Source organism: Oncorhynchus clarkii, chromosome 32 (genome assembly GCF_045791955.1).
Source record: "Oncorhynchus clarkii lewisi isolate Uvic-CL-2024 chromosome 32, UVic_Ocla_1.0, whole genome shotgun sequence".
In the NCBI taxonomy this organism is placed as follows: domain Eukaryota; kingdom Metazoa; phylum Chordata; class Actinopteri; order Salmoniformes; family Salmonidae; genus Oncorhynchus; species Oncorhynchus clarkii.
The window spans coordinates 32,542,018-32,559,474 of NC_092178.1; the positions used below are offsets into that span (position 1 = coordinate 32,542,018).

Consider the following 17,457-nt stretch of genomic DNA (forward strand, 5'->3'; position numbering starts at 1 on the left):
CTTCCTCCTGTTCCTCAGCTGGCTGCCCTCTTGCCTGCGCAGCAGCAGCTGTTGCTTCAGCAGGCCCAGGCTCAACTCCTGGCCGCTGCCGTGCAGCAGTCCAACGCGGCTCACGCTGCTCATGCCGCCCACGCAGCAGCCCAAGCCAATCAGCAGCAGCAGCAACAACAGCAGCAGCAGCAGCTGACCAAACAAGAGCATGCCCAGCCTCAGCTCACGCTCTCTCAGCCTATCCAGCTCACCGCCCAGGTAGGAGCGGCCAGTCACGGATCAGATTTGACCAGCTTTAAGCCAATTTAACTCACTGACCAACACTTGTCTATGTCAGAAGTGTTTCTCCATATACTCTTGGGTGATGTTACTTTAAAGGCTGGGGCTTTGCTCATTTCTTTGCATTATATTTCCTCCAAGGGTGTGTGTGTTGCTCTTTTCAGAAATCATACAAGACATGTTGACCCTCCCTCCCTCCCTCCCCTTCTCTCCCTCTCCCTCCCTCCCGTAGGATATCCAGCAACTGTTGCAGCTGCAGCAGTTAGTCCTGATGCCCGGCCATCACCTGCAGTCTCCTCAGTTCCTCCTGCCTCAGGCCCAGGGACAACAGGGGCAGCAGGGTAAGTGGGACCTACTAAGTAAGTGGGAACCACCATCATCAACACTGTGACTTACTCTCCGCACAAAACAATGTATAGCTTGGCATTGTGATCTAACTGCTTAGTTCTAAAACGAGTTAGAATAAAGTGTTAGAATACAGTTAATATACAATAGTGTTCATATAATTACAATACCAATAGTGTTAACTCCTTGTCCGTTGTGTTCCTCAGGTTTACTCTCGACACCAAATTTAATTTCGCTACCTCAGCATCAGCAAAGCCAGGGGAGTCTTCTAACTACGCCACCCAGGCTGGGACTGCAAGCACAGGTGTAGTATTATTGAAAACCACCTCAAATGTGTGTGTGTTGAGACTACACTTTATAACATACTTGTACTACATACTTGTAAGTAAATTAATTAAGTCAAGAAAATTAATCTTCACAAACTCGCCATAGATCTTTCATCAGTCGTCAATAGCTAATGTCGGTGTGCCAGCCACCCTTTGCCATTCGACAGCAATGATATTGGTTTATGTCTCACGCACTGTAGCGTCGTCATGGTGATGGCCTCACGTCGTTACAGAGGGACAAGAGCGGGGACGGCGGCGTGACCTCCGGGGCCTCGGCCGCCCCCATGACCTCGGTGACCTCTGGCCCGCACGGTGAGGAGCCAAGTGACCTGGAGGAGCTGGAGCAGTTCGCCCGCACCTTCAAACAGAGACGCATCAAACTGGGCTTCACACAGGTACGTGTGTGTGTGTGTGTGTGTGTGTGTGTGTGTGTGTGTGTGTGTGTGTGTGTGTGTGTGTGTGCAATGAAATGTGAAATGTGATAGAGGTCAAGAGGAGCGTGAGCAATTAGATCAAGCTAGGCTTCACATGGTGTCAGGAGGCGCTGGACGCCTGAATGAAGATGAACGTTTAACACAAATTATCTCCCCCCCAGGGTGACGTTGGCATGGCAATGGGGAAACTGTATGGGAATGACTTCAGCCAGACCACCATCTCTCGCTTCGAAGCCCTCAACCTGAGCTTTAAGAACATGTGCAAGCTCAAGCCTCTGCTTGAGAAGTGGCTAAACGATGCAGAGACCATGGCGATAGACAACATGCTTCCCAGCCCCAGCTCTCTCTCCTCCCCCATGATGGGGTTTGAGGGCATGACGGGGCGCCGCAGGAAGAAACGCACCAGCATTGAGACCAACGTCCGCGTGGCCTTAGAGCGCAACTTCATCTCGGTGAGAAAGAGAGAGGTCCCACAACAGACCCCTGGGGAACCCACTCAAATCACATAGTACTCTCTACACTGCACTCGCAGTAGAGTACATAAACCAACGATTCTGTCCACAACAGTTTAATGAAGTTTATTTCCCTTTTTTTTAATGAACATTTCATTATCTAAATACCACTATTGAAAGTAACATTGACAACATGTCTGATTTATGCGATATATAATGTTTGTGGCTCATGACAACATGTTTGATCATGATTTCTGACCGTGTTCCCTTCAGAACCAGAAGCCTAACTCAGAGGAGATCCTCCTGATGGGAAAGCAGCTCAACATGGAGAAGGAGGTGATCCGGGTCTGGTTCTGCAACCGGCGCCAGAAAGAGAAACGCATCAACCCCTGCAGTGCCACCCCTCCCCTGCCCAGCCAGTCCTCCCTTGTGACGCACAAACCCCCCTGCTACAACCCACACATGGTATGACCCCGCACTCACCTCACCCCATCCCACCCTCCCCACCAACCCTCACCATGCCTGTCATTGGCAGGCCTTTGGTCCCTTGCCTCCCTGTTCCTTAGTTTGGAAACAAACTCTGTCTAAATACAAGTCTGTCATCATGAGAGGAATAGATCTTTGACTCTCTGTATCTATGGACATGCCCCCTCCCTCTGCACGACCCCATGTATGACCCTGTGGCCTAACCCATCCAGCACTGCTCCACTCTCAGCGCCGTGCAAACACAGTGTTGTATGAGGTGTGATACGTTACACACCCAACCCACACGTCATCACAGTTACACCACGAGAGCGTGTTTCTTCTGTCTCTCTCCTGCTCACAACCTATCCACCTCTCTCTCTCTCACTTTCTCTTTCTCTCTCTTTCTGCCTTTTTTTTTCTCTTTCTCTCTCTATCTTTCTTTCTTTCTTTCTTTCTCTCTCCAGATGTCTAGTCAGGGGCTGCAACAGGCTGCCACCAGCCTCAGCACAACCGGTGAGGAAATTGATTTTTGGATACATTTGTGTTTTTGTGAAGCTAGGCCACAAGTGCCAGAGGTCTAAATTCCCTTTAGTGGACTAAGACAGAGGCGAGTTCAGATGGTTCTCAAACCCAGTACCAATGGGCATTGGGACAACGTACCGATGTCACAGTAGGCTGCTGAGGGAAGAACAGCTCATAATAATGGAGACCATGTGTTTGATTGTATTTGAGACCGTTCCACTGATTCCGCTCTAGTCATTAACACAAGCCCGTCCTCCCCAATAATGGTACCACCAACCTCCTGTAATCAATGCAACCAAACGTACTGTATACCATTCATATTACTGATGGTTCTCTCTCTCTCTTTCTCAGTGACCAGCCCATCGCCCTCGGCAACCTGCCCTCTGACCCCCAGTGGCTCTGCAACTATGAGCTCCGCCCCCTCCTCTGTGACTCCGCCTCCACACAGCACAGCCAGCAACGCCCCTCCCACCCTCAGTGCCCACAGCCTGAACGCTGGGTGAGTCTCTCTCTCTCCTACTACTCTACACTTACTCAATCTAACACTGAACAATCGCGCATACTCAAACAAATACACTTTGATAGTAGACGCTGGGTTAGTGTCCCCTGATTATATAACTCAAAACCTGTGATCTCCTCTATCCTCTCTCTACCCTTTGCACAGTCAACGACTACTGCACATGTGCTCAATCTAACACTGACTCCTAACACTGAATCCTCAACACACTTTTCTGTGTTTCACCACTTTGCCAGGATGTCATTTCAAATTAGAATAATTTCCCAATGGACCTACCTAGTTAGATTCAGGTTGAATAGATTGATTAAATAAACAGCAGAATGCACGCAATGACAAGCTACAGTACCTAGCGTAACTGACATTCTGAGACTTACAAGCATTTCGCTGCATCTGCTATAACATCTGCTATAACATCTGCTAAACTGTGAACGCAAACAATAAACTGGAATTGGTGATATTTACTGACTTGCTGGGAATTCATGGTATGCGACGACATGTGGTATGTCAAGCTACCCCACCTGTTTTGCAGCAAATCTGCAAGTTCTCACACATATGAAGAAACATGCACATACAAGACTGTTCAAAAGTTTGGGGTCACTTAGAAATGTCCTTGTTTTTCAAAGAAAACCACATTTTTTTTGTCAATTAAAATAACATTAAAATGGATCAGAAATACAGTGTAGACATTGTTGTTGTTGTAAATGACTATTGTAGCTGGGAACAGCAGATTTGTTATGGAATATCTACATTGGCGTACAGAGGCCCATTTTCAGCATCCATCACTTCTGTGTTCCAATGGCACGATGTGTTAGCTAATCCAAGTTTATCATTTTAAAAGGCTAATTGATCATTAGATAACCATTTTGCAATTATCTTAGCACAGCTGAAAGCTGTTGTTCTGATTAAAGAAGCAATAAAACTGGCCTTCTTTAGACTAGTTGAGTATCTGGAGCATCTGCATTTGTGGGTTTGATTTCCGACTCAAAATGGCCAGAAACAAAGACCTTTCTTCTGAAACTTGTCAGTCTATTCTTGTTCTGAGAAATGAAGGCTATTCCATGTGAGAAATTGCCAAGAAACGCTGTGTACTACTCCCTTCACAGAACAGCGCAAACTGTCTGAGTTCCTCTGTCCAGTGTCTGTGTTCTTTTGGCCATCATATTTTATTTTTATTGGCCAGTCTGAGATATGGCTTTTTCTTTGCAACTCTGCCTAGAAGGCCAGCATCCCGGAGTCGCTTCTTCACTGTTGACGTTGAGACTGGTGTTTTGCGGGTACTATTTAACGAAGCTGTCAGTTAAGGACTTGTGAGGCGTCTGTTTCTCAAACTAGACACTGTAATGTACTTGTCCTCTTGCTCAGTTGTGCCCCGGGGCCTCCCACTCCTCTTTCTATTCTGGTTAGAGACAGTTTGCGCTGTCCTGTGAAGGGAGTAGTACACAGTGTTGTACGAGATCTTCAGTTTCTTGGCAATTTCTCACATGGAATAGCCTTCATTTCTCAGAACAACAATAGACTGATGAGTTTCAGAAGAAGGTTTCTGGCCATTTTGAGCCGGTACAATGCTGATGCCACAGATACTCAACTAGTCTAAAGAAGGCCAGTTTTATTGCTTCTTTAATCAGGACAACAGTTTTCAGCTATGCTAACATTATTGCAAAAGGGTTTTCTAATGATCAATTAGCCTTTTAAAATTATAAACTTGGATTAGCTAACACAACGTGCCTTTGGAACACAGGAGTGATGGTTGCTGATAATGGACCTCTGTACGCCTAGGTAGATATTCCATAAAAAATCAGCTGTTTCCAGCTACAATATTCATTTACAACATTAACAATGTCTACACTGTATTTTTGATCAATTTGATGTTATTTTAATGGACAAAGAAATGTGATTTTCTTTCAAAAACAAGGACATTTCTAAGTGACCCTAAACTTTTGAACGGCAGTGTTTGTCTGCAGGCATAGACGTGCTAGTCAACCCAGACTCAGAAACAGGCCAATGCATACAATCAAATCATGTTGTGCTTCCATATCAGACATAAATGAGGGCGTTTGATTAATGAGCTTTCACTTAACCTTCTTGGTGCTTTCTCGATTAACCCTCTTGGTCCTTTCTCGATTAACCCTCTTGGTCCTTTCTCCATCTCTGCATGTGTGTGTCTGTTTGAATGTGTGTGTATTTTAATGTGTGTGTATGTGCACATGGATGAATATGGATCCATACATATTCCAGGAACACAATGATGGGAGTAAGCACAGGGATGAACCAGGCTCTCATCAGCAGCAATCCCCTGGCCACAATGCAAGGTGTGTTAGTCTGACAAAATCAGTGTCTATCCAGATGATGGATTAGTATTCTGATTTGTAATAAGCGCGCGCAACTCTGACTCTCACCTACATCAAGCTCTGATGCCAAGAGGAGAAAATGTTGAGTTAACCGTGCAGATCTCAAGGCAGAAAGGAATATGTGCCTCAGTTTGCTATCATTTCAACATGGGATTTCAAATCAATTGAAATTGCATGTCTTCACACCATCCCATCCGTATCGCCGCCAAGTAGATAATGTGAGTGTCGTGTGTCTGTGCGTATGTGCCAAGTATGAGTTAGCTTTCCTGCAAGCTCTGGCTGACTAAGCTCTCCCTGCTTTAGTCACACTACTTTCTCTCATCTGTTGCAATATCTCACCATCGTCATCGCCATCCGTCATCTCACCTTCGTCATCGCCATCCTTCATCTCACCATGTAATCAGTTACAGTGTCACCCAAATCGATGCCCACGTATCTCTGGTAGGTGTATTAACTTATATTCTTTCTCCTCTACCTTTCTTTTCCCCTTCCAATCCTTCCACCTGCCTCTCTCACCCCGTCCCCTCCACCTGCCTCTCTCACCCCGTCCCCTCCACCTGCCTCTCTCACCCCTTCCACCTGCCTCTCTCACCCCTTCCACCTGCCTCTCTCACCCCTTCCACCTGCCTCTCTCACCCCTTCCACCTGCCTCTCTCACCCCGTCCCTTCCACTTGCCTCTCTCACCCCGTCCCCTCCACCTGCCTCTCTCACCCCTTCCACCTGCCTCTCTCACCCCTTCCCTTCCACCTGCCTCTCTCACCCCGTCCCCTCCACCTGCCTCTCTCACCCCTTCCCTTCCACCTGCCTCTCTCACCCCTTCCACCTGCCTCTCTCACCCCGTCCCTTCCACCTGCCTCTCTCACTCCGTCCCTTCCACCTGCCTCTCTCACCCCGTCCCTTCCACCTGCCTCTCTCACCCTGTCCCTTCCACCTGCCTCTCTCACCCTGTCCCTTCCACCTGCCTCTCTCACCCCTTCCACCTGCCTCTCTCACCCTGTCCCTTCCACTTGCCTCTCTCACCCCTTCCCTTCCACCTGCCTCTCACCCCGTCCCTTCCACCTGCCTCTCTCACCCTGTCCCTTCCACCTGCCTCTCTCACCCTGTCCCTTCCACCTGCCTCTCTCACCCCGTCCCTTCCACCTGCCTCTCACCCCATCCCCTCCACCTGCCTCTCTCACCCCGTCCCTTCCACCTGCCTTTCTCACCCTGTCCCTTCCACCTGCCTTTCTCACCCTGTCCCTTCCACCTGCCTCTCTCACCCTGTCCCTTCCACCTGCCTCTCTCACCCCTTCCACCTGCCTCTCTCACCCCGTCCCTTCCACGTGCCTCTCTCACCCCTTCCACCTGCCTCTCTCACCCCGTCCCTTCCACCTGCCTCTCTCACCCCTTCCACCTGCCTCTCTCACCCCTTCCACCTGCCTCTCTCACCCCGTCCCTTCCACCTGCCTCTCTCACCCCTTCCCCTCCACCTGCCTCTCTCACCCCTTCCCCTCCACCTGCCTCTCTCACCCCGTCCCCTCCACCTGCCTCTCTCGCCCCGTCCCTTCCACCTGCCTCTCTCACCCCGTCCCTTCCACCTGCCTCTCTCACCCCGTCCCTTCCACCTGCCTCTCTCACCCCTTCCACCTGCCTCTCTCACCCCATCCCTTCCACCTGCCTCTCTCACCCCATCCCTTCCACCTGCCTCTCTCACCCCTTCCACCTGCCTCTCTCACCCCTTCCACCTGCCTCTCTCACCCCGTCCCTTCCACTTGCCTCTCTCACCCGTCCCTTCCACCTGCCTCTCTCACCCCTTCCACCTGCCTCTCTCACCCCGTCCCTTCCACCTGCCTCTCTCACCCCGTCCCTTCCACCTGCCTCTCTCACCCCGTCCCCTCCACCTGCCTCTCTCACCCCGTCCCTTCCACCTGCCTCTCTCACCCCATCCCCTCCACCTGCCTCTCTCACCCCGTCCCTTCCACCTGCCTCTCTCACCCCGTCCCTTCCACCTGCCTCTCTCACCCCGTCCCTTCCACCTGCCTCTCTCACCCCGTCCCCTGTAACTCTATCATGGTTCAGCTCTGGCTGCCAGTGGTGGGCAGCTGCCCATTTCCAGTCTTGAGGCCGGAGGTCAGATGATCCTGGGCGGGGCTGGGGTTCGCCCCTCCCTATTCCTCAACCGCCACACCCTCCTGCCTATGGCGTCCCACCAAGCCTGTGTGGGATTGGTCGGCGGTCCCAGGGGCGACTCTCCGCCCCCCCGCGCCAGCGGCATGGACGTCGACTCCTGCTCCTCCTCTCCCTGCTCCAGCCCTGCCTCCTTCTGCTCGTTCAGCGAAGCCTCACCGCCGCCGCTTGGCGGGGCCATGGCCGAGTGACGACGACACAACCCAAAGGTTCCTGTCGGAAGGTGGAGGAGGAGGAGGAGTTTTAGTGGAGCTTTACAGAAACACCTCGCCTTTCAACCAAAGCCATCTCTCTCTCCCTCCATTTGTCGCCTTCGCTCTCTCTCCCGGAGTCTTTCAAAGCCAAAAAATACACAGATTGAAAGAGGAAGACGAGAGCGAGGAAGAATGGAGAGGAGGAGAGAACAGGAGAACGGTGGAGATTTAAACCAAAAAAAATGATCTATCCATACAGTTGGAGAGGTGGCATTGTGGAACTTTTTGTCGGCAGTGAATGCTAATGTACATTTACTCCTTTCTATGGAAAAGAACAAATGAGCTAAAAACAAACAGCTGAAAAGAGGGCAGGGATGACAACTGAACTAAGACTTTGTGTGAGAGATGGGTGGCAAGGACAGGAAAGGAAGGAAAGACTTTCAACAAGCTTCAGTGGATGGATGGAAAGAAAACCACATTTTAAAAAACCTAGAAGGGAAAAACACACAAAGATAAACAATGACAAACATGCCAAAATCTCCAAAACCGAAATACCAAAAACTGAAACCAAAAAAATGGAGAGAAAAGCTTTACTTAAAATACTTTTGATTCTGATCTGTTCCGGATCAGCACATCACCCACACTCAAAAGCATGTATGATTTCATCTGAATATTATTAGTATTTTTTATTTTTTAAAGTTTTCAACACTTATTTTTGTATTTTATATGATTTGAGCATTGGGTTATGTCATACCAAATGAGCATGATTTGATATAGATATGTTAGTAGTGTCAGTCCTCCCACATATCTTTGCCTACCTCTAGTGGCTGTACAGTTTTTATTTACAGTACAAAGCCGTGTTGTGGATTTAGCTGTCACCTCGAATTAGTAACTTTACAACTTATTTTGTGGTATATTTTCCTATTCAATTTCCTTTGTTTATTTCACATTTTGCTGATTGAATCCTCATTGTCATGATCATCATAATTATCACCCTCGTCATTAAGGGCTATTAACTTCAACATTTGTTAGATATGATGCGATATTGTTGCCTCCTTTGTTTCATAACTTCTTATGTACAATTCTCTAGCACCCTCCCCTTGCGAAGATAAGGGCACTGGGCCTTTTTCTCAAAGGTTTGATGAGATTGGAGAACCCACTGGGAGGGATGTTAGACCGTACCTCCACGCAGAATATTTCCAGATCCTTTGTCTGCCCTTATGGACTTCCCTCTTCAATTCAAACGACAATGGGGTTCAAGTCCGGAGACTGCAAAATGTTGATTTCTGTGGCCAATTAAACTTTTCTTTGTGGATTTTGATTAGTGCTTGGGAGTCAAAGATAATGTCAAAGATCCACCACCATATTTTACCGTAATGAGGTACATTTCTGCATATTCTTCTGTATTTCAACGCCAAACCCACCACTCGTGTGCATGGCCAAAGAGATATTTTTTTAATGTCATCTGATCATAGCACTGTCTGGAGTTTTATAAACAGCACTGGCACTTGGATTGGAACCGGGTGCTATGGTCAAAGGACATGGAAATAGAGCTCTTTGGCCACACACACCAGTGGTGGGTTTGGTTTTGAAAAACAGAAGAATATGTATAAAAGTACCTCATGCCAATGTTAAAATATGATGGTGGACCTTTGATATTATGGGGCTATTTTGCTTCCACGGATCCCGGGGCCCTTCTTAAGGTCAGCGGCGTCATTAACTTTACCAAGTCCCAACCGGGCATTTTAACCAAAAACTGCCAGGAGGCTGACAGTTGGCCACAAGTGGATCTCCCAGCAAGACAATAACCCCAAACACAAATCAAAATCCACAAAGAAATGGGTGATTGACCACAAAATCTCAATTTTGCAATGGCTACCTGTTGTTTGAAGGCTCAGTGTAGGTATACTTGCAAGCGGAGGGTGCTAGAGTATTAAAAACCCCGGGTGTGAATCATTCTGATCCTTATCTTTTCTTTCTTTCTTTTTCTCTGAGCAATTGTATTAGTATAAAATAATATAATTTCCCCACTTATTGTGCAAACAAAAAGTATTTGTATCGTTTATTTTATACTGTATTTTTTGCTAATCTTTATCAATGTATATATGAACACCAAAATGTACTCCAATGGCTGTTGCTTCAAGCACGCATGCACACACACACACACACACACACACACACACACACACACACACACTACACTAGAATGTATCGAGATGTTGAAGCTAAATAATCTTTAATGCCTTTCATTATATTTGTTTGCCTGTTTTTTTTTTTTCTTTATCTCAATATAATTCATTTTCATATCATTCCACTGACATCATATCAGTCACTTCTAGTCAGTCACTCTTGGATACCAAAGCATTGTTTCGCCCGGCCGGAAGAGCAGGGAAAACAAGTGTTCAGACAGAGACCTCAGCCGTGTCAAACACCAAACACCCCATAACAGAGGACGACTCCACACCAACAAAAAAAAGGACAGCATCCCTCCGAGCCCCCAACCCCCTGCCCTCCACCCCTTCTGCCCCTCTCCTTAGCCTCGAAAGATGGGGTCAAAGAGCCAAAAAAAAAAAAGAAGACGAGAAGAAAACAAAAAGACTGCCCAGAGGAGTCAAAGGCAAAAAGAGGATCTGTTGGAAACGGCAGGGGGAAACGGAGGAGAAAGCTGGAACGAAGGACCCAAACCAAAAAAGAACCTTACCAAAACCTACGTATGAGCGACTTAACTGAACAGATGAGAAACCAAAAACCAAATACAACACGCTGTGGACAAAGAAGTGGAGGAGGAAGAGGAGGAAGAGGAGGAGGCTTTAGAGTCTGTCACAGCCTGAGAGGCTCCCTCTCTCACTCTCTCCTCCCTCCTCCATTTGTGACCTCACTTTGTTCACCCTTTTCCTGGATGGAGGAACAGCTGATGACCTCACGGAACTGAATTTAAGAATATATATTTTTCGTTTTTTGTTTTTTATGGTCGGTCTGTCGATTGCTGTATGACTTTGTCTCATTGCTTTCTACTTGTAATGGAGATGATGGGGTGATTTATTGCCTATTTTCATATCTGGTCTGGGCTATTATTGGCGTGCTCTGGCTTTTTTTTCATTCGGTGGTTGGAAATAATACTGTGAAAATGTAGCTTCCAAATTTTTTTCTTTGAGCAAGAATGTTGTGAAAAAGCCAAAACTGAATACCAAAAGCAAAACTGTTTGACACAGACATACCAAATAACAACCAAATCAATGCACAATTGTCGGAGAGGAACAGTTGGATAACTGTGTTTGTGCTAGGGTTTTCTGGACAGATATGTAGAGAGACTGGTTGAGAGAGAAAGGTATGTGTGTGTGTGTGTGTGTGTGTGTGTGTGTGTGTGTGTGTGTGTGTGTGTGTGTGCGCGCGCATTCAGGCATGCTACCATACATGATTGCGCACATACCTGTGTGTGAGATATGGATGGTGTGTATGTGACAGGAGAGCAAAAGAGAGACCGAATGAGTGTGTAGAAAGAGCTATTCTCTCACATATGAACCAAACCATAAAGATTCATTACACACTCTTCTGTCCAGTGTGCCACAGAATACTGTTCGATAAACACATGAAACTTCACACGTGAAATGAGGCATACTTGGGCACATATAGGCAGATATTAAAGGCAACCAATGATAATATTGTGGGGAGGGGCGGGCGGAAATCAACTGAAAACCAGTTGACCTACCCTTTATAGGGAATGTATCTGTTAGTGCTTCAATAGATTTTGTAGGAAAAAAGCTATATCTTCTACTGCTAATGTATAAAAGGCTGTGAAATGATCCTTGATAAAAATGTTGATGATAACGATGACTTGATTTTAGACCAAAAGCTTTAAACTATCTCTCTTGGGATCTTTGTTTTGAAGGTGTATATCTATTCATGTGAGGTGGAAGATGAGTTTCTTTGCAAAAGATTTGTATGTTACGAACTCTCACTTGTTTGTTTATTGATTTATTCAATGATGTAATTCTTTTTTTTCTATTTCTGGATTCAGACCTTTGTAATAGTTGGGGATTGTGAGGTTGTATTTTGAAGAGAGGCGTTCTTGGGATTAAGACAAGAAGACAAAATGCTTTAAAACACAAAGACAAAAGGCCAAGCTTTAAAACAAAAACTGAAACCAAATGTAAAGACTGTTCTTGTAATGGGTGTCATCTCAGAGCCCGTCTCAACTGATAAAAGCCCTAACCTGACAGAGAGAGAGAGAGAGAGAGAGAGATTCAAACTGATCCATGAAATGGGTCCATTTTAGAGTAATAGTGGCCCCTGAAATTTCTCCTTTCACTTTTCTACTTACTGTGTGTGCCAATAGGAGTTCAAACACGTCTAGATGCCTCTATATGTTCATACGATCTCCAGCTCTCTCTCTCTTGCTCTCTGATCCCGTCTTTTATTTCAAGAGAGCGACGTCATATATACCTCATGTACTTTGATGAAAAACCAAATAGACAGAAGCTTTAATGTGACCATGGTCGTCTTGGCTCAGCAGAGGGATACAATAACTGGCCTGGCTATTGAGTTTGATGAACAAGACTTTCCAAAACTTTTTAAAAGAACAGTTTGTAAGCAGTTTCCTCGGGTTTTATAGGTAACACGTGCTATGACCTCACTCCTCAGAAATAGATGCACCACTCGTCTCTCCTTCAGTGGGTCTTTGATTTCTGTTGACAATGCTGTGAGGGTACTGGAGGTGTTTATGGCAATGTCTCTTCTGAGAAGGTGTGTGTGGGGTATTAGCGTGATGATGATGCTGTACAGTATGTGTGCCTGTGAAGGGCTCTCCTGTGGTGGCCCGAGAATGATACCAAAGTTAAACCCCCACAGTGAGACCCGACACACACAACACACACATGGAGAACACACACACACACACACACACACAGTTAATCCATGTGTATATAAACATTCAGGAGTCTTCATGAAGACTAAATGCTACATAATGGTATTTATTTACCCTTCATTGATATCAAAAGACATACTACTGTCTTCAAGAGCACTTAATGCTATGAAGCTATGCGCCTTGAATTGTGACCATTTTATACAGTAGTTATAAGTGGCTATGAATGTTTGTTTTATGTGCTTATTAAGAATGTCCTCAACTTATAGGTCTCCATCAACTAAGATATTTCTTTGGCCTTGAGAACACAAATATGTCTGAACGTCACATCAAATCAGAGAGGATATAGTAAAAGAGAGAACAAACATACTCAATTTGCCCAAATCAAGTGGATATAGTAAAAGAGAGAACAAAGTCAATTTTCCCCATATGCTTTGTTTATTTTTTAAACATTTTTTTCTACAATACAGCTTAAATCCAAAGGTCATTTAATGGAGGATGGCAAAGAAAGATTTTACTAATGAAAACCTCAATAGTGAAAACCAAAGAGCTCCACCACACATTCTTTCTTTTACAAGTAAAAACTTTGCATTTTTCTTTTTGACGATAAAAATGGCAAAAGTTCTCTTTAATACAACCGATGTTTGATGATGATGATGATAACTATGATGCTGATGATAACTAAAACACTGCTCTGTAACTTTGTATCTGTTACGACCCATTTCCTTTCTGTTTGTGAGTAACCTGCTTTTACCTCAAGGCTCTCTCTGAGTTAGTAACCCGTTTTCTTATTTTGTTCCCAACTGTTAAACTGCCCCTTACTCATCGCTATCGGTGTGCCTGTTGTTTGGGGGGAGGGGGACAAATGAAACAGTAAGTGTTAGGAATAAAGTGCAAATTTAGACCAATCTCTCTATGTCTTTTATTTATTCGTCCTCTTTGTGTTTTCAAATAGGTATTCATTCTATCAAAACCAATTATTAAATATCAATTTGACTAAAGAGATACATTTTACAGTGCCAGTATGTAGATTTAAAGCCGTATTTTGAACTCCATTTTAAGCTGAGTTTGATCATAATTCATGGTTAACATTGTTTTATTGACCAAAAAAGGATACAAAATGGGTATTTCTGCATCAAGGGAAGAATAAGTACAGTGCCTTCGGAAAGTATTCAGACTCCTTGGATTTTTCCACGCCTTATTCTAAAATGGATTCAATAGTTTTTTTCCTCATCAATTTACACACAATATACGATAATGACAAAGCAAAAACAGGTTTAGACATTTTTGCTAATTTATAAAAAATTGAAAACTGAAAAATACACATTTACATAAGTATTCAGACTCTTTACTCAGTACTTTGTTCATGCAACTTTGGCAGCGATTACAGCCGTGTGTCGTCTTGAGTATGACGCTACAAGCTTGGCACACCTGTATTTGGGAAGTTTCTCCCATTCTTCTCTGCAGATCCTCTCAAGCGGTGTCAGGTTGAATGGGGAGCATTGCTGCACAGCTATTTTCAGGTCTCTCCAGAGATGTACAATCGGGTTCAAGTCTGGGCTCTGGCTGGGCCACTCAAGGACATTCAGAGACCTGTCCCGAAGCCCCTTGGAATTGTCTTGGCTGTGTGCTTAGGGTCGTTGTCCTGTTGGAAGTTGAACCTTCACCCCAGTCCGAGGTCCTGAGAACTCTGGAGCAGGTTTTCATCAAGGATCTCGGTGTACTGTGCCACCATGCTTCACCGTAGGGATGGTGCCAGGTTTCCTCCAGACGTGAAGCTTGGCATTCAGGCAAAATAGTTCAATCGTGGTTTCATCAGTCCAGAGAATCTAGTTTCTCATGGTCTGAGAGTCCTTTAGGTTCCTTTTGACAAACTCCAAGTCGCTGCCATGTGCCTTTTACTAACAAGTGGCTTACATCTGGCCACTCTCCATAAAGACCTGATTAGTGGAGTGCTGCAGAGATGGTTGTCCTTCTGGAAGGTTCTCCCATCTCCACAGAGGAACTTTGGAGCTCTGTCAGTCACCATTGGGTTCTTGGTCCACCTACCTGACCAAGGCCTTTCTCCCCCGATTGCTCAGTTTGGCCAGCTCTAGGAACAGTCTTGGTGGTTCCAAACTTCTTGCATTTAAGAATGATGGAGGCCAATGTGTTCTTGTGGACTTTCAATGCTGCAGAAATTTTTTGGTACCCTTCCCCAGATCTGTGCCTTGATACAATCCTGTCTCGGAGCTCTACGGACAATTCCTTCAACCTCATGGCTTGGTTTTAGTTCTGACATGCACTGTCAACAGTGGGAGCTTATATAGACAGGTGTGTGCCTTTCCAAATCATGTAAATAAGGTATTTCTGTTTTTTTTTAATTTTTAATACATTTCTAAAAAACTGTTTTTGCTTTGTCATTATGGGGGATTGTGTGTAGATTAATGAGGAAAAAACAACTGAATCCATTTACGAATAAGGATGTGTAGCACAACAAAATGTGGAAAAAGTAAAGGGGTCTGAATAATTTCTGAATGCATTGTATTTTGTCTCATCAATGCATGAATGTCTTATCCCTGAAACCCTATTACCGGTTTTGATCAAGAGAGTCCTACGTTGGTAAACTCAAGACTATCTGTCTATATGCAAAATAGAGGCCTTGATAAGAGGGATCAGCACAGTAGGTACACAAAGAAATGTAAGTTAGAGGTCCATTGTCTCTAGACACTTTCAACTGCTTTCCACCGTTTCCACTCATAAACGCTACTGTTACTTTAATGGGTGTAAGATATTACAGTATCATTTTATAATATCGTCATGATGAACCCAAACTCAGCTATAGTATGCTAGAACCACACTGTGGTTTGGAGTTTGGTCAGACTTTGTGCAGACTTTCTAGTAAATGAGTTGGTGGCAAATGTGGGCCACAAAGTGTTGAGATTTAAATCAAGGATATTCCACGGATCCTTCATCTTGAAGTGATTTACAATACTCATCCTACATGATTGCTCTGCATTCATTCATTGAGATTCGACTTGCTGCTTTCCAGAAGCTTGGAAGAAGCCTCACGGCAGAACATCTACTGTCAAAACGTATCGAGTACGTCAGCCACACATTCAGCCAATGGAAACGTCATCACAAAGGGAAACGGGGTCCGTGTCAAAGACGCCCATGTTTAGTGTCTCTGATAAGCAAACAGTTCATATGAGAAAGTCGTAAACAGATGTAGCCTCCCTCATGACGTGAATGACAAAATATCATCCTCTTCGGTACATTCAAATAATAGGACTAGAGCCCACTCTGGGAGATTGTGTGTGTGTGTGTTTTGGTTACTTGGATACCAAGTACCCAAAACCAAACGGACACTTGCGTCATCTTAATCGAGTGACAATGCTCATCTTAAATCATCCTTTCACAAGACAGCGTAGTGTCTGTCTGAGCGTTACCGCGGGTAACACACTGCTGATGCTTTTGGTCTGGTGTGGTAGATCTGGGTGGCCTAGTAGGAGGGGGGGCGACGAGGGGTCTTTCCAGTCAGTCCCAGCCCAGTCCTTCCTCCTCTCTTCTGGGAACTCTTGTTTATCCTACATGTGTTAACCGAGGAATCCATCAAGGCCTAGTAATGATTGGAGAGCCTGTTGGGCTGTTTCACAGAGTGTCTGTGTGTGTCGGCCATTAACACACGTTCCACTGCCTGGTGTGGTGAGAAAAATACCCACACACCCCTCCCTCACACACACACACACACACACACACGCTAACTTCATCCTCATGTTCAGTGACCATGAATAACACTCCCTGTTCACGCTTTAACATATTCTGACACACAGAGCTGAATACAAGGAGGGGCGAAATATAATGGAAACAACATTTTGATAGTACAAGAACAACAAATTTTGTGGCAAATTTGACTGGCTCATATTTTTATTACCGTGCTGAGGCTATTGGCACTTTTCTTCTAATGTTTATTGCCGGTATGTATAAAATTCCCAACCAGACACCACACAGACTGGTGTGGGCTTGGTGAAAGGCCACATCCATGCCCACACTGGCCTATTTATAATGGAGTGTGGCATGGCCCAACACATTCTGTTGTCATTGGCCAATGCCTTGGCATCTGATACATTGGTGCTGCTAACCACAGCCACCACTAGATGGACACATACACTAGAATGCGAAAGCAAAATCTGAGAAACGCCTGGCTGGCCTGTGTGTAGGCTACATTTTAGAATTGTCAGACAGCCAATCATGTCTCCCATGTTGCCATTTGAACGTGGAAGTGTTTTTCATGTATAATTTTGGAAGGGGACCTTATTCAAAGACAACCTTACTGAGTATTTTATTCAGACCAATATGGAACTGAGTACAAAAAAAGAATCCACGAGAATGACAAAGAACACAAATGTACTGGAAGTTGAGTACCTTGCATTCCTGACTTGAGAATGACAGGCAGGATGCTACGCTATTCCCCAAAATCACTGTTAAACTGTCCTGGCAGTGTCATAACCCGTACAGACGCGTCATGCCGGTTTAAGTTATTTTGAATACATATTTGAATTTCAGGTAAACACAAG

At 45.2% G+C, this 17,457-nt stretch overlaps 1 protein-coding gene across 1 annotated transcript in view; it reads left to right on the forward strand.

The window, feature by feature from the left end:
* The window catches only part of LOC139392163 (POU domain, class 2, transcription factor 2-like), a 45,962-nt gene extending 37,870 nt beyond the window's left edge, over positions 1-8,092 (forward strand). Inside the window, exons 6-15 of the mRNA XM_071139935.1 lie at positions 19-249; positions 503-611; positions 822-919; positions 1,142-1,336; positions 1,537-1,827; positions 2,101-2,292; positions 2,757-2,805; positions 3,166-3,313; positions 5,567-5,640; positions 7,739-8,092. Of these exons, the coding sequence (XP_070996036.1) occupies positions 19-249; positions 503-611; positions 822-919; positions 1,142-1,336; positions 1,537-1,827; positions 2,101-2,292; positions 2,757-2,805; positions 3,166-3,313; positions 5,567-5,640; positions 7,739-8,037 (1,686 nt within the window). The 3' untranslated portion in view covers positions 8,038-8,092. The remainder of the gene's footprint in view (positions 1-18; positions 250-502; positions 612-821; positions 920-1,141; positions 1,337-1,536; positions 1,828-2,100; positions 2,293-2,756; positions 2,806-3,165; positions 3,314-5,566; positions 5,641-7,738) is intronic.
* The last annotated feature ends 9,365 nt before the right edge of the window (positions 8,093-17,457 follow it).